Here is a 22,967-nt window from a genome sequence, read left to right on the forward strand (position 1 = left end):
GTCCCGCAGCGAACGACGAGGACGAAGAGACAGAGGCCACCAAGAACTGCAACAAGGGCGTCCGACTTCTCATCCACCTGTTGCAATAATATCAGTCACGTGGTAGATCGCTCTTGTTGTTGTCTCGGTTTTTATTCAGTGACTTTACTTGTCATGTGGAAGAACCTCCTGCCTCCGCCTTCCCACGTTGCACTTTTTATCGCTTTGGCTTGAGGACACGGGACACCCCGTGAAAGCTCATCACGCATCATGTGGCGGTGGTAATCTCCCACAATAATCATCCACGACTCATTCGTTTCATCTTGTTAAAGCAGTCATTCTTTGTACGAGCCATGGCCTCAAGACCAAACCGCATCCGGTGCTCGAGCCTTCTGGCGCTGGTGACGGTGATCCTTGTCTGCATTGCACACTCAACCTGGGCCGCTATTGGTATTTCTCCGCGCCTTTGCACCGTGACACCCTTTCAGCGGGGTAATGGGCGGCAATCTCCAGCATTACAACGGTTTATGAGCGTTCGTGGGGGCATGCAGGTACGTGCGAGGATAAAGCCAAGTGACGGATGGGGGTGAACCTTTGATGGGATCGAGGAAAGGGCGCAAGGAGAAAAGGTGAAAGAGAGAGTAAATTACGTGGATTATGGGATGCAAAGAAAGAGACCAGTCTTGCTCCGGGGACCTGCCATACTACGTTGTGTGAGGATTGAGACCCAGCAACAACACACGTAGGGGATGGATATCGGCTTCGGCGGGGTGGATGCCGTGCGCTTTGCTGGCCATCACGAATGACTTTTCTCCTGGCCCCTTTGATGGCAAAGATGCACGTGATATACCTTCTTCTCAGTCCCCGAGACGTTCCTTGTGCTCACCCAGTCCCTCCTTTGATTGCGCACAGATCAACGTGAAGACACTCAACGGGAAGACCATCTCGGTGGACGTGGAAGAAGGCGATTCCATCGACGAGGTGAAAGCCAAGATCGCGGAGAAGGAGGGCATTCCCCCTGACCAGCAGCGTCTCATCTTTGGAGGCAAGCAGTTGGACGGGCTCAAGTCCCTGTCTGACTACGACATCGGCGACGACTCCACCTTGCACTTGGTCCTGCGGCTTCGGGGGGGCTGGCCGTGGGTGCGATGAGGAGAGAGGGGCGGGGCCCTTATCGAGTACGAAAGGCGGAAGGAAGGGGTGCGGGGGGGAAGCGAGGCATGGAAAGGAGGGTGCACATAGTCTAATCCCGGGATACCTCCGGACAAGGCATCTATCACAAGGCTCAGTCGAGTCTTCTCGCTTGAATATTGTGAGCTTTGCTTTACACACTGTCTTTGCCTCGCTTACAAAATAGCATCCATACACGTTGACCCCATATTCGGGTCCCGTATGTACACAGGAAGAGCAACCGCTTCTCTGTCCCCTCCCCTAACGGCCCTCTGCGACCCACCCCCCCCTTTGTTCCTAGACCTCCCCTTCCTCTTCGTCCTCCTCCTCGTCCTCCATCAGGTTCCGCAACGAGGACGAACACGTCCGCACGACCAGCAAGGTGCCCAAGTACGCTCCTACTCCCCGCCGCAGGAGCAACGCCAGGGCGCCCGCCCCCACCAACACATACTTCCCGGGCAGCACCCCCCCCCCGCCCACGACGCCGAGGCCAGCACTATCTGCCAGGCGGACTCGGCCCAGGCCCGCGCCATCAGCCCTGTCAATCGCGACCACCGGCGTCCTCGCGGGCCCAGCAACGTGCGTGACCGTTGACGCAACGTCGCCGCTTTCTCCGCCCTCCGGCTTCCCGCTGGCGTACGCCGGGGCCGGTCCGAGTCCACGCCAGCAGTGGTGGCCGCCATCATGGCCCCTCGAGCCACGCCCCTCGCCCGAGTCGCCCACTCCCAGGCCGTCTCCGCCTTCCGCGAGACCCCTTCCAACACGCGCAGCGCCAGGTCCCTGTCCTCCCCCCCGTCCCACCCTTCCTCCTCCCTCGATGCCCGGCGTCGGGCCCGGCCCGCGCCTCGCCGGCGGCTTCCAGCGCGTGCACGTCCGGGAGCTTGGCTGGGCTCGGCGCTTTTGGGGCGGACGCCGGGAGGGGGGATAGGGGCAAAAGGGGCCCTATCCTGTGTCCATGGATCCCCGGCGTGATCCTCGCCGTCCCTGTGCCGTCCGCGAGGGTCGGCCCTGCCCCTCAGAGACGCCGCCGCCCGCAATGCCCGCGACCGGAGGGCTCCCAAATCCTCCCTCACCCGGGCTAGATCCACCGGTTCGCCCTCCTCCTCCATCCCATCCGCCTCCACTTCCCTCTCTGACCCGCCCGCCTGCTCTGTGCCCTTCTCTCCCTCCAAACGCGCGTCCCAGAGCCCCGCCGCCGCTTCCGCCATGGAAGCGCCTCCTTCGTACGTCTCGACCCTCAAAACAGGCTCCAATGCCTCTCCCGTGTCGCCCACCCTCATGGCGCCGACTCCGGTGTCCTCGCGCCCCCTCGGTCCCTGTCCCCGGCCTTCCGACACCACCGAGCGGGCCAGGAGCCGCGCGAGCTCGGTGTGACTTCCCGGGGCTTCCGCTGCCCCCCCCTCGTACCTCACGCGCAAAAATTCCAACTCAACCACGATCTCCTCCTTGGACAGGCTTCCCGCCCAGGCCAAGGCGTCGGCGATCGAATGGAAGCGAGGGAGGGCGGCAGCAGCCACGCTGGGGGGGGGGAGGCGGGCGCCTGGTCAATGGGCCGGTGGAGGCTGTCCCGGCCTCCGAGGCGGAGAGGACCGGCAATGGCGCCAGAGACGGTGGCGCAAACGAAACGGACGGAAGGCGGGTTTCCAAATCGCCTCGTGGTGGTGTCTGGGAGACATTTTTTGCCTGCGACGCCAGAGCGACAGCTTCCTCTTTCCGTTCCGTCGCGCCTGGGAGAGGCCTTGATGAGCTCGCGGTCCCAGTCGACGCCACCCTCTCGCTTTTCGTATTTACCTTTCCAAGACGTGCCTGGTATAGGAGGGCGTCAAGCTCTTCCCTGGGCTGCAGGACATTGAAGTCCACTCGGCGTTGGCCGAGTTCCCTTATAACCTCCCACAAAGGGAGGGAGGCCTCAGACGAGGTTTCGGCCTCCAAGTCCAGACTTTTGGTGCCAGCGAGTCGCACCAAAGAGAAGATTCGGTACTTAGGTCTGACAGAGTGCGGATCTTCACGAGAGCCTGCGGTCGCAAGGTCTCGCGACAGCACAAGTGCCAGGAACGACTCTGTTTCAGGCGAGTTTTGAAGGCCCCATGGTCGCGGACTCTGAAGGAGGGGATAAATTGGACGGAAAGCAGCGACAGGCGACAAGCATATGCCTGTAGCCACTGCAATAACTAGAAATGCCGCAAGCCGGAGGGGCTCGCGGCGTATTCTCATGGCGCTGGGGTATGTTAGAGGACCGGTCGCGCCTCTTCCGCGCTCCGCTCCTAGCCCTCCTCGAGCCGGCCTGTCGCATGAAAGAATGGGCTAGGCACTTCAATATCAAGCCCAACAAGACTCACGCAGCTCGACAATGTCGGCCTTTGAAACGCCTCGAAGCATCAGGTCTTTGTCCCGAATCATCCTGAGGTATGGATGCAGGGGATGTTCGGACTCGCGAAGGCCGAGTCCCGACCTGGACTCAAAATCAAAAAAACAAGATGGGAACTAGTCCAATCTGAGACCGATTAAAACAACAAAATTTAGGACGTGTAAGGGCCACGGAGGCTCCTGGTGTGTTTTTTTAGGCTATACGACAAGTGATTGAGTTGCCTGGCCTACGGAACCAGAGAGGTCAGTGCGACCGTCGCACAAGGGCACGGGTCGGAGCGCCTGAGCGCTTTTGTCTTCCTTTCATTATTTCAGAGGAAAATCTTTCTGAAAGCTTGTTTTTCGAGTAATGTTGGGTATCAGTCCGATTTTGTGTGCATATGTTTGTTTTCTGGTTCCATTGTGAGCATGGCACAGTATTGTTCACTTGTTTTTTTTCCCTCTTAACCTCCTGTTGCCTTCATTTCTCACTAACTGCTTATCCTAAACTTCCTTTTGCTCGACGGACCTCCACTCGAACCACATTTCCAACACATTTTAGCTATTCAGCGTCCAGCTTCGGCTCCTTTTCCTCCGCAAGCTCATCCCATAACGCATCAAACCCTCAGAAGCCCTCACCACCTGTCAGCTGGACGAGCATCGCGGATGAGGAAGTCAACGAGTTTCGCAGTAATCCGCGTCTGTGCTTCCGCTTGGTCAATGAAACTCTCTGGTTCACCTTAAGTAGGTTTGTGCCGGCACTGCTGCCGGTCGTACTGTTGCCCCGCCCGGCATGGCCCTCTCCGTGCTGAATGGTATGCGAGAACCCCCCGCCTGCGATCCATTTTTGGCATTTTATGCAGGTATCACTCGTCCTTGTGGTCCTTTAGCGTGCTGCAGAGGTAGGCAGAGTATCGAAGCGACCGATGCCATGTCCCTCCAGCGTGCTGCATGTGGGCGAGAGGCTGAGCGAAGGCGAAAAATATCGGTAACCTCTTGAGGGTTCCGGATGTGTAGTGGTGCCCGCCCGCTCCTCGCGCTCGGACGAGAGAGGCCTCTGGAGAAGGGAGGCAGGAGGTGGCGGGTCAGAAGCCTTTGCATTCTCGCGCAGGAAGAGGGGAAGGTCTCGAGGAATGGCAGGAAAGAGGAAAAGAGAGAATCCGGTTGCGGTGTCCACCGCGTGTATGTTTCCGACTGGCGGACTGGAACAGACTGGGGGTCAGACAGTGATTGCAGCGGATGTGGAGGGATCGTCTGACGAAGGCGGCGAAGCCTGCGACGGGGGGGGCTGGTCGTGTGCCTAGGATGCTCTGTGCGTGGGAAGGCCCCGTAGGGAAGTGACTTCTGCACACGACGCGAAAAGCAAAGAACAAGTGGATAATGCGTGGTGACCGATGACGGGACACCGCAAGCGCTCTTCATGGCGCGTATGGTGACCTTGCTCGGACTCGGCGAATACTATCTGTGCACGAGGATCCCATGATCCACCTCGTTTCGTATTGTATGATAATACAGAGGTTCATCTGTCTTTGTTACAACTTTGTCATTTGTCAAAGCTGACGCGCTTAGGTCTCGCGTCGAGCGTCCTATTCTTCCGCCATGTGCTCGCTTCCGCTAGCCTCTTCATCGTCCAAAATCACTACCTTGCGGCCACGGCCGCCCCTTCGTCCTCGCAAGCGAGCCGGCACACGCGTGTCCGCCTCCGCTATCCCTCTCCCATTTCCCTTCACCGACCCTTCCTCCCTTTCTTCGCCCTCGTCGCTGCTGCTGCCGCCGCTGCTACTACTGCATTGTCCGAGAGATTTTTTGCGTTTTTGGACGCGCCTCATCTTTTTGGATGGGGAGAGTGCTTTTGTCCTTTGCGCTTCCTTCCGATTTACATCAGCATTCGTACCCTCGCACAGGCGTGCATTCCCACCTTTTCGCGAGCCCTTTCTAATCTTCCTCGCATTCTCGATCTCCATCGTCTCCGCTCCCTCTTGTCCACTTTCTGTGTTTTCCTCCTTTTCCAAAGCTATCGATCCTCCGGGCTTGAGATCCGCCACCGCCCTCTGCAAGCGTTTCGACTTGATCTTTGCGAATTTGACATTGTCCTGATATCCCAAAAAGTACGAATCCAGTCTGCTTTGCCAGACGGTTTCTTGCATACGTCTTAGCATGGGCAACAGGTGGCTGTCGGTCTCACTGACCGGCCACCCTAGTTTCTGGGCCAAATGGACGCGCAGGCCATCGAGATCTGGCACGCCCCACGTGAATGAATCGGTGGATGCATTCACTTGAGGCTGTAAGTAAGCTCTGTAGATGGCCGGATCCGGGAAGCGCTCAGTCACGACCCAGCGTGTCCGCGCGCTTTTGTGCTTGCTGTGGAAGGCCTCTACTTTCTGTGTGACCCACGCTGCTCTCCTCCTCGTCGAGCCTCCTTCTTCTCCTGCCTTGTCTACCGCTTCGTCCTCCTCCCTATCATCGACGAGCTTCCGGTCAGCGCGCAAGCTCAGGTCGCCCAAGGGATCAAAGCCGTCCAGCCAGGCTTTGAAGTGCTGCAGCCCCTCCTCTGGCTTTCCCCCCCTTACCTCCGTCTCTCCTTCTCCTTCTTCCCGCGGGGCGAAGGCCCGGACCACCTCCATCGCATTGACGATGCCCACGCCTTTCACGCCCTCCGTGTAGTCGCTGCCCAACAACAAGGCGAGAGACACCAGATCCACCCGCTTCAGACCCAGCTCCCTCTCAAGGTCTTCGGCCCGGTACGCCTCTACGTACTTTCGTTCGTCGAATATATTCTTGTAGACAGCGCGGGCCCCGAAAAGGAAGGAATCGCTGTCGTCCGACACCACCCCGTCGACCAGCCCCAGGGTCTCCAGCACGGCGCACTGGGCCTCCGCCTCCATGGGCGCCACCAGGTAGGGGACACCGAAGAGCTGCAGCAAGTGCATGATATCTTCCCGCATCTCCTGGGAGACGGTCTCCGCGTCCCGCAGCTCCTTGCGCATCCGGCTTCTGAGGGCGGCCTCGTCATCCAGGTCTCTGCTCATATCCTCGTACTCCTCGGTCCCCTGCCCTAATACGTCGTCGCTGCCAGTCAGGGACATGCCGGCATGGCTTACTTCGGACGCGATGGCCAGTGATTCCACCTTCCCCTCCTCTTCCTCCTGCTCCTTTGCATCTTCCGCATGGGCCCTCGCCTCTGTCTGGTCACATACTCTCCCTGCATTTCCAAGGCCCATGACGTCCTGTCCCGTGCCTAAGCCTCCCCACTCCGCGACCGGCTTCGGTTCCTCACTTTTCCTCACCGTCACACTCGCCTCTTCGAGATCCCTCCGGCCACCTGAGTCCGCATTCGCAGGCTCAAGCAATGTCAGCAGAGACCCTCGGCCGGCCTCCGCGCTCACGCCACTGCCTCCTCCAGTCGGTCGCGACCAAGCCACGCCTGTGGGAGCCTCAGCCGCCTCTGTCGGTGCAACCATGCCCGGAAACGTTGTTCCTACTCTGACATCCCCATCAATGTCGACTGTCATCCCTTCTTCTCCCAGGCTCTCGTCCCTCTCTTCCTCCGCCGACAGGTCTTCCTTGTCGTCCCCACCCTCCCACTCTATGTCGTCTTCCTCCCCTTCCTTGTCCTCATCATGATCGCTCCCCTCGTCTCTCCCTCGCTGCAAGAACGGCAGGGTTTCATCCCACGATGCCTCCTCCTCAACTTGGCCCTCAGCTTTCTCTCTCCCATACATCTGTCCTCCCCGGGTCGGCGGCAAGGATGCTGGAGGGTCCACCCCAGGCGCCGCCATCTGCACGTGTTGTTGGATCGCTCTCCGCACCGCCACTCCCGCCCACGTGGTCAAGCGCGATGCGGTCGCCACCGCATTTTGGAAAGCTTCCTCGGTGGGGAGCACGGACTTGGACAAGGAGGAGGAAGGGGAGGAGGCGGGGTTGGCACCGGCCGTCCTCGGATCCCTCAAGCCCCCCCCACGTGCACTGACCGGGGGGGCTGTCTTTCCAGGAGAAGCCGAGGGTGGGGCACGAGACTGCTGCCCCTTGGCTGGCAAAAACACGGGTGTGAGATTCCCGGGGCCCGGGCCCGATGGACGCGCTGGAGCGGGAGGGCGGTCGGGCGCCAGGGCCGCGAGGAAATCTCCCAGGGAGGCGGCGTCGTCCACGCTTGCGGGGGCATCGGGGAGGGACAAGACCAAGCCTCCGGTCTCCCTGTCGTCAGCTTCCTTCGGTCCCTTCGCCGTCGTCAACGAGCCAAGCGTCGGCAACGGCCGCATGCCTCCCTCTTTCTCCTCTTCGACGCCAGGCACGCTTGCCTGCCCGTCGTCGTCGACCGCCTCGACCGCACTTGCACCCCGCCCCTCTCGCCCTCCCCGGCTTGCCGCTTCCTCCAGAGACATCCTCACCGCCAGGGCCATCTCCCGTTCCTCCTCCTCCAGCCACTGCTCCGCGGTGTTCGCCCCCGCCCCGACTCCTTCCCTGCTCGCATCCATCCGACCCGACGAGGAGTCGTCCCGGGGAAGGGGGGCACCTGCCTCCTTCATCACCACCAGTCCGCATTCTTCGTCACCACCCATCACCCTCGGACCGCCCTGCACGCCCCCCTCGGTCGCTCCGTCCTCCACGCCCTCCTCCCCCTCCGACTCCGGGAGAAAGCCTCCTCCTCCCATCGACCCTATACCCCCGCCCCTCCCCTCGTCGCCGCGGCCATCTATGTGCTCGTCTTCGGGGAGAAACCCACCGCCCTGCACCAAGTCGACCGCCTTTTCCCCTCCTCCGTCCCTCCCATCATCCTCCCGAAGGCCTCCCCTCGACCACCCGCCTTCGCCCACCCCCGCGAGCCCGCTGCTTTGGGGCGCATGCCCTGGCCTCGACCACACGGCCTCGGTGGTATCTTTACAACCATCTTGAAACTCTGCGCGCTTAAGCCCAGACGCATCTCCATCAGGCTCCACCATACAGGTGCCGGAACCGGCAGAGCTCTCGGGCTGGTCCTTGCCGCCTGCCCCGATGCCTCCCTCGTCGCGATTGCCATCATCTCCTAGCACCTCGCGCAGACTCGAAACCTTCTGGTTGAGTCGGGAGCTTTTCAAGAAATTCGAAATTTGCGCCTGCGAATACAGGGCGGGATTGCCTGCAACCGGCATGAAAGCTTGGCGGGAGAGCAATCGCTGCCGGCGTTTGGCCGATTCAACGACGTCCTTCTGCAGCTCAGGCGGGAGAGAGGCCAGCACCATCACGTCCACATTGTCGTCTTCGAGAAGAATGTCCCCGACGTCGTCGGTCCCGCTGTCTTCTTCCTCCTCCCACTCCACCTCCTCCTCCTCGTCACTTGCAGCAGCCGGCAAGGCCTGAGCGAACGCTGCGGCCGCACTTCTTTGCCGTATCGAGCCACCATCACCATTTATACCATGGCCATAAACCTTCTCTGCACCCTTTCGGGCATCCTGGCTCCCATCCCCGGCCACAAATTCCTCCCGCCCCGCCACCTCGGCGTCCGGAGGATCCCTTGCCTTTTCAGGAGCCCCGGGGATGAATCCAGCGGCAAAACCAGCCTCCGCTCCCAATGATCCTACGGGCTCTAAATCCGCTTTTTGCTTTTTATTCTTCCCTGAGGCTCCTGTTAATACAGTGCTCCCAGAAAGGATGTGTTGTTTTTTCAACTGTGCCAGGAGCAGGCGCTGGGCTGTCTTTCGCACGCTCGTCTCTTGATCTTCACGACGGCGCTTTCGAGACATCACTGTGCGTCGTTTTATTTCCGGTGTACCTCCGTCAAAAACAAAAATGGGACGAATGCGGTAGAATAACAATTTTACAATGCGCCGGAATGTGCCAATGATGTGCGCGTTTTTAACCACCTTCCCTTCGTCGTCTCGCATCGCTTTAATAAACTGCGTAAGCCAAATGCTCACATCGATAGCTAATGTTTTCCTCTCCAAAGACTCCACATTCACACGCCTGCCCACAGGCAACAGCAATTGCCACAAGTTATGTACTCCCATCTTGCTCCTTTCATTCGCAGAGTTACTTGGTGTGGAGCCTGGAAAAGAAGCAGAATAATGAATTAGTATCCTATCGACTTTTGAGTGGATACACGTCAAGATACATGCCACCATCATCAGGCCGGAGATAGAGAAGACGGGTGAGTTATTGATAAAAATTGCACTAAAGTAGCGATTAAGTATTGCGAGCAACGGCAGTCGCCGCTTAACGCAAACTTGCGACAAATCGCTGTCGATGTACAACTAGAAGAGAAGGTGTCCGAGAGAGCAGCAGGGACGGGAGGTTAAAATAAAGTGCAGCACAAACAAAACAGGATGTACGACACAGACCTATTTACATTATTGAATGCTTATCTATGCTATGAGTACATGTCTCTGCAGTTCCACTGACCAATTTCTTCGCTATGCGTCGACAAGAATGGAAGCGTGAAAGCGTCTATCAAAATTTGGTCACTGGACTCGGACAACCCAAAGTGCAACACTGGCTGAATAACTAGACACATACTTTCAACAACTTTCGCTGCAGTCCAAAATTAGACAGAGGCCTTCGCAATCGATACCTTCAGCCGGACCTTTGAATTGCTTTTCATGATGGCCTTGCGGGATTCCAGGCACATCTTCCGCTCACTTCGCTCCGTATCTGAGAGGTCTTCCAAGGACAAGGACTTGTTACCTGCAACGTTTTCCTTCCTACCACCACCAGGCTGAGCGCTTAATCGCCGGGCTCGTCGGTCTCGCCACACTCTCCAGTCATGGTCGTCGAAAAGTGTGGATCGCAACGAGAATACTCCATCGGCGCGCAGACCCAAAAGCTCCATGTATACATCCTCCAGTCCGATAAATTCTTTAAGCTCGCTGGAACCGGCTTCATTGGTCCCCAACGGGTCTTCTTTGTCATGCAACTTGCTTTCTTCCAGAGGCCGGTATCCCCAGATTGCCTGAAACAACCACAAAGCCATCCCACGCAGCGGTTGGCTGTACCAGCTTTCCGTCGTTATGAACTGCCACATCTCTTTTCGGACGTCTTCATGAGGCCCAACAAATTCAGCCGATCGCAGCGAGCTCAAATACGGATTCTCTTTGGATTTCAAGGAAGCATTGCTCGCAACGGCAGCATCTAGTTCATCATATGCCTGACCGTTGGTAGCGAGGTGATCAAGGAAGTGTGTCGGCGCCAACGCAAGAGGCGCGTTGAAGTTCAGAGCATCCGAACGATAGTTCAACGGATGCCGGAGTGCCTCAAAGAGAACCTGAAGGGCCTTATAACAAAAAATAATGGATCCGCATGCCTTTTCGTGCTTCAGGATCGTCAGCACCCAATGCAATGCCTTTCGAGGCCCCTCAATCCCTGCTCCTGCAGCCTCAGCCGCACTTGAATCGGTATCGAAATGCTTCGCCTCCTGAATCTGCAATCTTACCACAGCCTCCAGGGCGGCCAGTCGCAATGGTACGAGAGATGAGGGATCGGACAGCGCTTTTTTGCTGAGCACCTGGTCGGGGATGCTTTTGACGTACTGCAAAAATTCGACAGCTTTAGCCTGGCTTCCTCCCCTAACGAGCTCCAAGTTCCACAAGGCTCGAAGTGCCGCAGCTTCCACAGCATGGTCATAAGAGCCAACTTCCTGGTGCCAGATCAGATGTCGCATTACTTGCGGGTGTAGATTCTCCACCAGACTTGTTCCCGAACGCTCCTCGGATGAGTTGACGCGGAGATTGGCAACAGCGAAGAGTACGGTCCTGAGGAAGGCAGAGTCGTCAAAGGGGTTGCGAGAGTTGTCATGGCCTTCCAAGACGCTGCGAAGGAATTCCCAGACCATCCGCGGGGAGTATCGGTCTTTGCCGCGGACAAGGGATATCGCGTAAAGTAAGGCCTTCTGTAGCTGGTACTCTGCCTCATCCGTGAAGTCTGCGGGCAGAGGCACCCTTGATGTGGCATCGAAGTAGCGCTCCCGATAAGCGCAAAAAAGGAAATCCAAACCTCGCCATCCTGAATCTGCTGTTATCATGGATCCTGGCGCGTGGTTGCTCTGCCAAGCCGCCAGCGCCCGAGCCGCCTCCATGCGCACGTTCAAGGAGGGCTCCACCCACCCTGGCCCCTGCTTGCCTCGCACGCAATCGCTCATGGCCTGGGCCGCCAAGCTGGGTCGTAGCGTCGTGCCCGATTGAACGCTGCCAACTAGCGCTGTTGTGTCTTGTGTGGCTTTGGGATAGCTTGTCAGGGCTCGGAGAGCCAAGCATTGCGCGGCGGCGTCCGGGTCGCGATGAAGCTGCTCCAAGAAAATGTACTCCGGCAGGTTCTCCCATTCCCATTCCGCTATCCATTGCAGATCCGGATCCAATCTCAACCAAACGACGGGACAATAGTGCTCCCGGCGTGAAAGTGTGTAGTCATCATCCTCCTGCCGTGAGCCTCTAACCCCACCCGTCAACGTTTCAGACACAGACGGGGTAGCTGATCCTCCGGCAAGCGCTTGTTCCTGTTCTGCCGAAATAGCTTCTGCGGCTGCATTCGCCTTTTTCCGACGTTTTTTGGGCTTCGGAGCATCCGTTGCGGGATCGCCTCCATCGATGCCTGAAGGCGTATCAGCATCATCATGCGCTCCAGCTTTGGCGGCTTTCTTCGCTTTGGAACCCGCCTCAGGTCCTGGATCTTTCTCCGACAAGTTCGCCGAGATTTGCTGCTTGCGCTGCCGACTGCCCCCCACCTTTCGCACCTTGGAGTGGAGCTTGAATGAGAAGACGTGCTCGGCCTCACTTATGTCCCTGTCGTAGTCGTAGGGACCTCCATCCTCCATTATGCGGATGCGAAGAGGGCCCGTGAAAAGGCGCCCCCAGGGCGGAACAGTCTGTCTCAAAGTGATAGTCAATTCAGGCTTGGGAGCGCGACGGTCAAAGGCATGAAAAACCGAGAAGTAGGCCGGACCCCGACCCTCCAGCCAGCATTCCCGCAGGTTCTTGATAAAGTCGCCCCGACTGCTGGTCTTGAGGCAGAGGCGGAGAAAGCCCAGCGTCTTTAATGCCTGCGGGCGGACGGTCCCAGCGGACACGGGAGTCACGCCGGCAGCATGCTTGGGAGAGGATGCAGACGGGTCAGGATCATCCATGTCGCGTGCTGCCGCCGCGTCCTGGTCGATGCCGTCTGAAGGCTCGCCTGTCGAGCTTGCGGCCGCCGGGGGTGGGCAGGCCACTGAGCGAAGAACGTCCCGCAAAGGCTTACGCCCGACGCGCTGCTCGATCATGTGCATGATGATCGGGGGCTTCACACGAACCAGCTCTAGATTTGCAGGACTGTACATCTCCCGCGCCAGAAGCAGAGAATCAGGGGGCAGCAAAGGCATGCTCTGACCCTCCCGCTCAAGCGCGATGACGGCGTCCATGAGCCGCAGGAGCCGACACCGGTATTCGTGTTCGCCCAAGCGTCGTCGCACATACAAGAGGAGCAGGTAGCCTAGCACGCCGTGGAAGATCCAGCGGTCGCGGCTGAAGCGGGGCCGGAGGCGAGGGAGCAGCCAGGACGCGAAGAAGGCCTCGGCCATTCCTAGGTGAAGGGCCATGGAGGAATCGAAGACCCGGCAGGGGTGCAGGTCCCCCGCGCGATGCAAGGAGAGGCCGTGAAAGGCGATGGCGGTGTCGGGCAGGCCCCTGACGAAGACTGTGCGATGGGTGAGGCACGGAGACGAGCTGGCAGGACGGGGACCGAGGATTGTGCCGTTCTTGGCTGGGGGTGCTGCTGCGGCCCCGCCCGGCGCAAGGTGGAAGAAGTCTGCCAAGAAACTCAAAGCAGGACCCATACCCTCAACGCTGTGCGCGACCCACGACCGCGGCGGCGGCGGCGGGGAGGAGGCTGGCGTTGCTTCAGATCCCCCTCCACAGTCCCTCTCGGCAACGGAAGACCCTGTGGCCGCACCCCTCAAGAGATAGTGGTGCGAGACCCGTGGCACCTCCCTATCCACGTACCGTCCGAAGTGACCTACTACCAGAGAGACAGCCGACGCGGTGATTGGCGTCTCGATGGCATAGTGCCATTCCGTCGCCTCCTCGCCCGACGTCATTCGTTTGCCCACAAGCTCCCCCCCTCCCACCAACACGATCGGCGGGCGGGCGTTCCTTGCCGTGTTAGGATGGGTACAGTCGCCACACAAATCTGTTCTGAAGCCGTCAACAACGCCGTCTGTCGCACCCTTTTGATCAGAGTGCCCCAAGCTGCCAGTGTTCCCCCTCTCCCCCCCTTCCGCTCCATTTGCCTCGCCCACTCCAGAAATAGAGCAAGGAACAGATATGATCATGTCCAGCGTAAACACGTCCGTAGTGCGGTCCGCACAGGGGAACCAGCAGCGAGGTCCATCGACGTCGTGAAGCACACTGGGACAACGCACACTGTACGCATGCGCCGGCTGGCTCTCGAAGCGCAGGCCTGCCACGGGATGATCCAGGCTGTACGTAATGTCAACTTTGGCAATGCGAAGAGCAGCCGCCTGCGCATTTAATACAACTTGAGGAAGGATGTCGACGTCGTCTCGGTGGGAGGGGGCCCAGGTCTGGCGTTTGGGTAGCTGCAGTCCGAGCTCTCCTTCCTGCGAGGCGATGAGCTCGCACCTATAGTGCATATCCAAGGCATCGTAGTCCAACGAGGTCTCCGCTATCTTTTGGCCCTCCTCTTTGTCACCAATCTCTTCCCTTTGGCAAGGTACGAAGTCTCGGAGTAAGTCGACAGGATGCGGGTATACGTAGGACGCCACCTCGTCGTTCACCCTCACTTCATGGATTTCCATCTGCCGCGCGTGCAACCGGTACGTGAAAAAGTCTCCCTCAGCCGGCGCCCCGACATCAGCTGGCGGTGAAGGCAGCAAAATCCATAGAGTGGCATGCCCCCGCACGTGTCGTTGGGCTATGTCCACATAAAGCCGGAGGGTCTCGTGCAGGACCTCTGCCCGCATCGCCAGCCCGCCCGCCGTCGCCATGGCCTGGTCCCTTGAAAGGGTAAACAGGAGCAATACAGCTGTGGGGGGAGGAGTGGGGGCATGCACATGTGACTTATGAGTTCGTGCATGGTCCTGGCACATTTCCGCGTTAAACACAAAGAGCTCTACCCATGTCCCCACCAGGCCCCATCGCAGCAGGAAGTGGGAGACGTCCGAGAGGACCTCAGCGAGTCGCTGAAAGCGGGCAGGAAAGTGGGCCATTAAGACATATAAAAGGAACAGGCAACTATGCACTCAGGGAGAACTGCATGCGATTAAGGACGGTGGGAGCCTTTAAAAATATTCGTGATGCAAAAGGTAATGCTTTTGGACCGCACACTCACCATCAAGATACTCTTCTCTTATTTCCGGATCCTCATTTACTCTACTTCTGTTGCAGTAAACGAGACACAAAGACATGGCCGAAAATGTATGTCACGACGAGCGATGGAGCCTTCACAACTAAGCCTTGAATGGTACTAATGCTTGTTTGTTCATTTCTTTACGTAACTTTATGTATCCGCAGTATCTTCGCATCAGCTTGCTGACATATCGACAAGTCTTGTGATGTTGACGTCTAATCTATAAATATTTCGTTTTAAGCGTGAGGGAACGACTTGAAATAGTGGAAGAGTATAACATGCCTCCTCCTCCTCTGGCTTTCCATATTCCGTCGCAGAAAAGGCAGTCGCTGCTGCCGCTATGTGCTCAAATCCCAAGGCTTGCATTAAATGACCCGATCCCGGTACTTTTCCGATATTGTCGAAGAAAAACTTGCTTCGTACGCGTATGAGCCGGAATTTTGTATTGCTAGGATCTTTTAAACAATTTTCGAGATAACGACGGGCTGCACGCAATACCGTCAGCACCGTGGATATGTCTTCTCCTGTCCATCGCAAGAGTTGACATGTGGCGCGGTCTACCCGGCAAGACGTGTGGACTCCCCATGCGTCCGCGGGTAGACTCAATGTTGACGCCCATAAACTTGAGCTTTCCAAACTACCCAGCCTAATAATCATACCCAAACTGTGTAAGCCGTGCTGCCCCAAGGTGCCCCAAAAAGCAGTGACTTGCCACCCGGGGGGTACGGAAATATCGCTTGTGCGACTGCCGGCGGACTCCGTTACACCGACAGAGAGCTCGCGACAGGCAGTCGTTTTAAAACACAGCCCCACAATACATTCATCGCTTTTTGAGATTTTGATTTCCGTAAAACCTTCCTCGGTACCAAGCACGATCTCGGTAGTGGCTGCATCAGGAGAAAATGTCGTCGATGCCGCCGATCCTGCTAAACAATGGTGTACTGGCGCCCACAGGAGAAACGGGCTACCAGATTTTAGATGTCCATACCCTGCTTGAAGCCCTATAATGCCATTGGATGAGCTCCACACGCGCAGTCGCTGCAGTCTTAGTATCGGAGCGCCTTGTTGCCTCTCCACCATGGCCTGAATAGGCGTTGCGACCTCGAAGTCGTCGAATGCTTCGATTGTACCACGACAAGAGCGCAATCGATTTTCGCTGAGAGAAATATAGCGCAATATCATGCCACCAGTATCTGGCGGCGCTTGTTGCAGCTGATCACCTCGCAGGCTATTCTCTTCTTCTCTATGCTTTGGCCCTTGCGGCGTGATGTCGTGTAACGCCTTGGCGGCAGCGACGTTAGGTTCCATACCTTCCGAAACCAAAAGATCAAAGAGCCGTCTGACACGCAATTTAATGTCATCTTCTGCAGATGGACGCGACGGCCAAGCCATCTCTGTAATCCATCCATCTCCCCTCCTTAAACCGCTTGCCTGGGCCATCCCTACCAATCCATAACCTGGTTTGTATGCGAATCCTTTCAATGGAGCTTTGGGAAAAGTGCTGCATAGAGTGTTGTAGATGTTTAAAGGACTGTCGCTTAATATGCCGTCGCCCAGAGGACCCAGTTGATGCATCACTGGTGTGGTAGCGATAGCGCAGTCCCATCTTGATGCTGCATTTTTACGAAATCGTGTTGGAAAGCTTTGATTCGATAAAGGGATGGTCACGAATACTTGTGCAAAATGTTGCCGAGGGCGTCCAAATTCGGTGACTGCTTTGATTCCAGCAAAGACTATGCAAGGTTGGCTGTGTTCGGGCCTTTCAGATGCACCCCCTCTAGCTATTTCCAACATGTACGCCGCCGCGTCCCAACATGCACGTGAGCCCTGGCCTAACATGACGCATAATACCAACTTTTCCTCCACGGCATGTTCCTTTAAAAAAAGGAGCGCTGGATTTTCGTCGTCCACGGATTCAGTTTCCTCCCCGGATGCACCGGATGCCTTGAACGCCACGCTTTGCTCTACGATGTGACAGGATAAGTTTAACACCACAACATTCAGTCCTCTGATTCCAACAGCCACTGGCATTCCATTCACTGTTATCGCTTCCGGACCGAAACCGGCTTTTGCGCCCAAACGAGCGACAGATTCTTTTGTCACCGAGCTAACCGAGGTGGCCGAGATGAACCAAGACCTCTGGCCTGGCACAGAAGGCCAGATTGGCATGCCTGCCATTTCCTCCCGCTCGATAGTTTCCATTTTATTCGACAATTTATCGCTCCCTTCTACCTTTCCTATCGAAGCCTGAGAAACCGACGTAACCGATGCCAAACGCCGATCTTGCTGTCCGGCGCTTGGCAGATCCGCACCATCCTCACCGCGTGCCCGCTTCCATGCTGCGTCGCCCGAGATTCGTCCCTGACGTTCAGACGCTTTGATATTCATCCCGCCGCCTGCGTCTTTCAACACCGTGAGAGAGTGCAACTCGAACTGCTCTTGTCGCATCCGTTCTTGACTCTGACGCACGGGGACCGACAAACCGTTTCGACACAGCTGCTGATTTAGTGACGCAATTTGCTGAATCAAAATTTGTTCTGGAACACTCTGCCGACGGCTCAACATCTCATTTTCGAAATTGCGGGTGTACCGCCTGGACACATCCACGCAATGGTTCCTCCCGAAAGCAATGACGTAGGACAGCTTCTTCCCCCACCCTCCTTCGTACATCAAGGGCGTGTCGGCCGCATTCTCGCATGAGTCCACATGGATGAAACGCTCCTGTGCTGGCGACCACACCTCCGTCCAGACATGGTCAGTCCAATCCATCACGTAGCGTGATTCGAACCCCATAGCGACGCAACAGAGCGTAAAACAGTTCGCCCATTCCCCACAACGGCCCCTTCGCGTCTCTAACAGAACACCTGGGTCGTTGAATCTGGGAAAGCGCGTCTGTTTCGGGCACGTTTTGCATCCGTACACCTCCACCCGGCTGGCCTTACCGGCTGCCTCACTTACTGTCGGCGCCACGCCCCCAACAATCTTTGTGTCAGTCGAACCGCAGCCGTCACACGGAGGATTGTTAACCCAAACGAAAAAATCCCGTTTAAACCATGCAAGAAGCTCTCGCAACAATATGTCATGGAATTGGAGAGGTCGTCTGAAAGGATCACCTCCAGCAGCCAGGGCATTGGCATGCAACATAGCCAAAGGAATGGTTGCGAGAGCTTTATTTTTGAGAGCTGCCGACTCATACTCTGAAAATGTGGTACAGCCACTTTGTAAGCGACCCATCATATCCATCCCTTCGCGACTCTGCCGCTCAAATTGCGAGGCTTGCTGCGAGTGAGCCGCTTGACGGAACTTGTCGAGTAGGGCCAGAGCGGGAGGGGATAACACCAGTGAACCGCCTTCAGCAATCATTGAATGCGGACTCTCTGAGCCCCTAAGGGCAGGATTTTCTTCGATTTTTCTGCAGCAAAGCGAGCCTGCCTTTTTCAATCTATCTGCGAAGATGTAGTTTCCCAATCCCTCGGCACACAAGCTTGCTGCAGCACAAACAAACGGTCGCAACAGAGGAGAATTTTGAGTTTGCAAGAACCCTTCGGGAAAACAATTGGCCTGGCAACTTTCGCATACAGGATGATCACTATCAGGAAACATGTAGCAAGGTTGAAGAACCGCGTTGTCTCCGAAATAAACGCGAGAACATGCGTCCTGCACTGCAGTCATCAAAATCTTGGCAGGGTAAACGCTAACAAAGTGGTGCGGTGATGTTTCATGTGTGTAAAACTCCGCATGGGCAATTCGACGGACTAATGCTTGAACGTCCATATCATCTTGAATAGGAAATGATGGTTTTCCGTACATGAGATGCTGATCACGAGGTTGCAGTCCAGTATGGGCCTGGATTAAAGTCTGCAACATTGCGAAAGGCGCGCGAGACGCGTCGTCCTTCAACTCCAAATCTACCTCATTACTTGGTATCGTCGTCACCGCTGTGTACACCTTGAGTCGTAGGCGGGTCATCTAGAGGTAAAACAGATTGTCATGAGTTCTTCTACTTGCCACTCACTTACAGGGCCATTTACCAGCTTCAACGAAAGCGGACGCCACCGGCAAAAGAGCCCCTCCCACTAAACCAAATATGAGCCTTGGCAGTCATTTAAACGTCATGGACCAGGCATGAATGAATAGAGATCCAAGTACTCGTCCCGGGACAAACGAGGGTTCGTGTATCATCACCAAGCAGATAGCCCAGCCAGCCGCTCGCTAATTGAAGTATTGAAGTCCCCTTAGCGATGACGCAGGCCTTGATGCTGGCCATTTTTCCCCTAACTCTCTACTCATTTGGAAGGCCATATCATCCGCCTTTGGAGTGCCATACCATTGAGTCCAAAGTGTCTCTATTCAAGAGTGTTTTCGCGACATTCATGCTGACGATTTGATTTGTGAGAGGAAGTTACGAGCTATGCATGATGCAACGACCACGCCGCTTAACGGCCATCTCACACTTTCACGTACGATTTACTTAATCTATTCCCATTTAGGGAAATTCCTGAATTTAATGGGGAACGAAATACACTAGCTGATCATGCGGGCTTTAACGGGGAAAGAAAAAGAAAATGGGCCCCTTGCGGCTGCGTTCGATAGATCTTGTCTCCTTCCTAACGTGACAAAGCCGACGCTTTACTTGGAAGGCTTCCATGTCCCCCTTTACCTCGATTTTAGACAAATTGCCTTAGGTGATCGTCAGATAATGACTTTCGATGTCGCTCCGTCTGCCCTGGACCAGGACTGCATCGAGGTTGATCGGATCTCGGAGGGCATTCAAGTCCACTTCAACGGATCGACCGGTGTAGTGGAATGGTCACCAACGAAAGTAGGGCTATTGCGCGAAAATCTTTTGTTGCGCTTCCAAAGGCGACATCGATTCCAAATCACGCTCCACTGTTGCTGTGTTGATCGGGCTGGGGCCTCAATGGTGCCGGCCAAAATGAAGCCAACACTATTGAGGAGAAATTCTTCCACTGTCCAGCAACCGCTACGATCTGCAGTCAACAAACAGCAGCGACTGCAGCATGGTGACGAAAAGCAGCGCTCGATAGACTCCGACATCGAAATAATTCCCTCTGGCATATTCCAAGACCTGAAGCTGTCGGGCGAGCACGGCGGAAATGACCTGGACCGCTCATCAAACATATTACAACGAACAAAACAACACGGCTTCCCCGTAGAATTGCATGATAAAGAAAATCAAGACTCGTCACTCACAGAGACTTCCGGCTGCACCGAGCAATGGCGTTATAATTCTCAGAAGGGCAACAAAAATACGCACAAAATTTCAAAGAGGAAAATTGTGTCTAGCTCCTTTGAAACAAGAGGATGCAGTATCAACCATAGCACCGTTCCCTTTCATACTCAAGGCCAAAGACTGCAAGCACGAAAGCTTGGTCAACAGGAAAAGATTCTGACAGAATGGATGAACTTTGTTTTGTGTCCATCAAAAAATGCGCAAGCTTGTTCCAATCTCAGCCAAGAGCAAGAAAGTGACGAGATCCGGGCCAAGGTGCAAGAGATATACGATTCGGCAGAAATGAAAGCTGTGCAGCATGCCATAGGATTGGAAATTTCCAGCAAGCGCCTGCAACTCCGGGACGACCAGGACCCTCGCATAGACATTGGCCTTCGGGAGAGTTTCCTCGAGCTCTTGCTCTCCTATCATATGTCCTGGCTCCAGGTCGGGCTGGAAGTGATGTTGAATACCAGAATCGCGAATGTTCGAGTCATAAGGACACGAGACGGTGAAGTGTTTCGAATTGCTGGTTTGAACGAGGTCCGCAAGCTACTCGTCTCCCGGATTCTCAACGATCCTGTGATCCAGGAGCGCGCAGGCCAAACCAATTCCAAAAAACGAGATTCTTTAAGATCTGTGCTACAGGCCCATACCATAGAGCGATATCTGACCTTAGTCATTCTACTTGACCGAGCCAAACGTATGGAGGCCTTTCCACGTCGCACACCGCTCTTCAATGCTACTGCTGCCGTTAAAAGCTCCGCGGAGATGCTCTACTCCTTTGCCAAGGATTATATGGCGAGTGAGGGCAATCTGGCTCGGCACCTCCTGGGATTAGGATACGGAGTAGAGATTCAGCAGCGGTACCTCGACGATTATAACTTTCGGGTTACAGATTTGGGCTGCGACTTGCGCGATGGTGTTCGCTTGGTCAAGCTAGTGGAATCACTGGTGTCCAATGAGGGGGGCGCCTCTTCGGGGAAATTTGACTTTCTGAGTAGCCGTCTTCGTGTGCCCGCAATATCAAGACTGCAGAAAATACACAATGTAAAGCTTGTTGTGAGTGCGCTGCAGTCTCATCGGCTTCACCACAACCATATCAATCAAGAGCGCAATGTCAGACAACCTAGCTATAGCGCATCGCTTCCGGACGGACTTTGCCCTAATGACATTGTGAACGGGCATCGAGGGAATACAATACGTCTGCTTTGGATAATCGTGCAGCATTTTCAGCTTCATCATGTCGTCTCATCTTTGACAGGCATTGCGCTAATGCAAAATTTATTCCGCACATGCATCACTCGACGTCATTTCCTTGCCACCAAACGCGCGGCCATGATCTTACAACGTCAATATCGCCTCCGGCGTATCCTTCTGCGATGTCGTTCATTTTCTCCTAGCGCCGCCATTGCGTTACAATGTGCGTGGCGCCGAATCCGTGCGCAACGTGCGGCAACTTTAGTGCAGGCGGCCTTTCGGGGTGTCTTGGTTCGCAGTCAGCAGGCAAGGCTCCGAGTCGCTGCACGTATAATCCAAGCGAGTATGAGATCTTATCTTGTGCGTTCTCGAAGCAGGACCTTACATGATGCTGCCATTATAATTCAGCGGAGAGTTCGAGGACATCGAGCACGTGAATATGCTTTAAAGTTTAAGCGAAGGCGAAACAACAGCGCAGCCACTCTCATCTCTGCAGTGTGGAAAGGGTATAGTGTGCGTGTATTGAGACACCGCCAGGACCGGGCAATAATAGCAATACAAACTGCGTATCGTTCATATCAAGCAAATTGTGTGTATGAGAATATTCGAGCCTCTGCAATTCGTATACAAGCCCTCATTCGAGGTTGGCGGCAACGGCATCAGATTACCGAAGAACAAATAGCCGCGGTGGTTCTTCAGCGTTACTGGCGGTACCGACGAGCGAGAAAGCAATTTTTCCAGTTGATAGAAGCAACAGAGTTGGTGCAACGCTGTTCTCGCGGGTACTTGGCCCGTCGTCGATTCCAAGCAGAAAAGCATGCTGTGCTCGCCCTGCAAAGTTTCGTGAGGGGCCTGCTGCTTCGCCGGCGACTGCTCCAGATAAAGAAAGCAGCGAAAATAATCCAAGTCTCATGGCGTCTTCATCGGAGACAACGCCGTTTAAAGACTAGCTATCGTGGAGTTCTTGCATTGCAAGCAGTAGCGCGAGGGAAAGCGGCACGACATGCGGCGCGTCAGCGTTTAAAAGCCATATTAGTAATCAAGAAAATTGTCTGCAGTTTTCTTTATCGTCGAAAAACAAGCCGATACGATATTGCAGCGCGCCAAATGCAAAGAGCTTGGCGACTTCGTCGTGCACGTTTCCGCTGGAGTAAAGCGGTGCGTGCGGTTGTCCACCTGCAAGCACTGGTCCGAGAAAAGAAGGCGAGAAGGCTCGTGCGTAACCGAATTGCAGCTGTCCACAGGCTGCAGAGTGCCTTTCGGAGTATGACGTATAGACGAAAAGTGCAACAGCAACGCTTTGCATCAGTAAAGATACAAGCGTTATGGCGAGGTCATCACGTCCGGTGTGCATGGACCGTTGCCCTGCGTGGAATGAAGTACTTGCAGGCATTGCTACGCGGCAGACAGGCTCGTAAATTGGCGCGAGAACAACGGTGCGCTTTATTCTGCATTCAAACCTTCATTCGGCAACTTATTTTCAAGGCCTATCGAAAGAAGCTGGCAGCATCAATTTGCCTCCAGCGCTGCTGTAGGGGGTTTCTTCACCGCCGTCGGCTGGCCGTTAGGACGGAAGCTGCTGTGTGTTTGCAAAGTGCCTGGCGATCTGCTCGGATTCGAAATCAATTTATCAGAAAGCGTGGGGTAGTTGTTAAGGTACAAGCTGTCTTGCGTCGTGCTAAAGCAGTCCGTGACTTCAAAATCTGCCTAACGGGCATCCGCGCGTTACAAC

At 55.7% G+C, this 22,967-nt stretch overlaps 3 protein-coding genes across 3 annotated transcripts; all 3 read right to left on the reverse strand.

The window, feature by feature from the left end:
• Nucleotides 1-6,269: 6,269 nt before the first annotated feature.
• On the reverse strand, nucleotides 6,270-6,629 carry ERCC5 (DNA excision repair protein ERCC-5; the record flags this gene model as incomplete). The annotated part of the gene is made up of 1 exon (XM_005855801.1): nucleotides 6,270-6,629. A coding segment is annotated over one exon (360 nt), but the record flags the coding sequence as incomplete, so codon positions are not given.
• A 2,705-nt stretch (nucleotides 6,630-9,334) lies between these two features.
• On the reverse strand, nucleotides 9,335-9,476 carry ERCC5 (DNA excision repair protein ERCC-5; the record flags this gene model as incomplete). The annotated part of the gene is made up of 1 exon (XM_005855800.1): nucleotides 9,335-9,476. A coding segment is annotated over one exon (142 nt), but the record flags the coding sequence as incomplete, so codon positions are not given.
• A 1,881-nt stretch (nucleotides 9,477-11,357) lies between these two features.
• Nucleotides 11,358-12,227, reverse strand: NGA_2071100 (uncharacterized protein; the record flags this gene model as incomplete). The annotated part of the gene is made up of 1 exon (XM_005855799.1): nucleotides 11,358-12,227. A coding segment is annotated over one exon (870 nt), but the record flags the coding sequence as incomplete, so codon positions are not given.
• Nucleotides 12,228-22,967: the final 10,740 nt, after the last annotated feature.

The sequence above is a fragment of the Nannochloropsis gaditana genome, assembly GCF_000240725.1.
Source record: "Nannochloropsis gaditana CCMP526 unplaced genomic scaffold scaffold094, whole genome shotgun sequence".
Classification (NCBI taxonomy): domain Eukaryota; class Eustigmatophyceae; order Eustigmatales; family Monodopsidaceae; genus Microchloropsis; species Microchloropsis gaditana.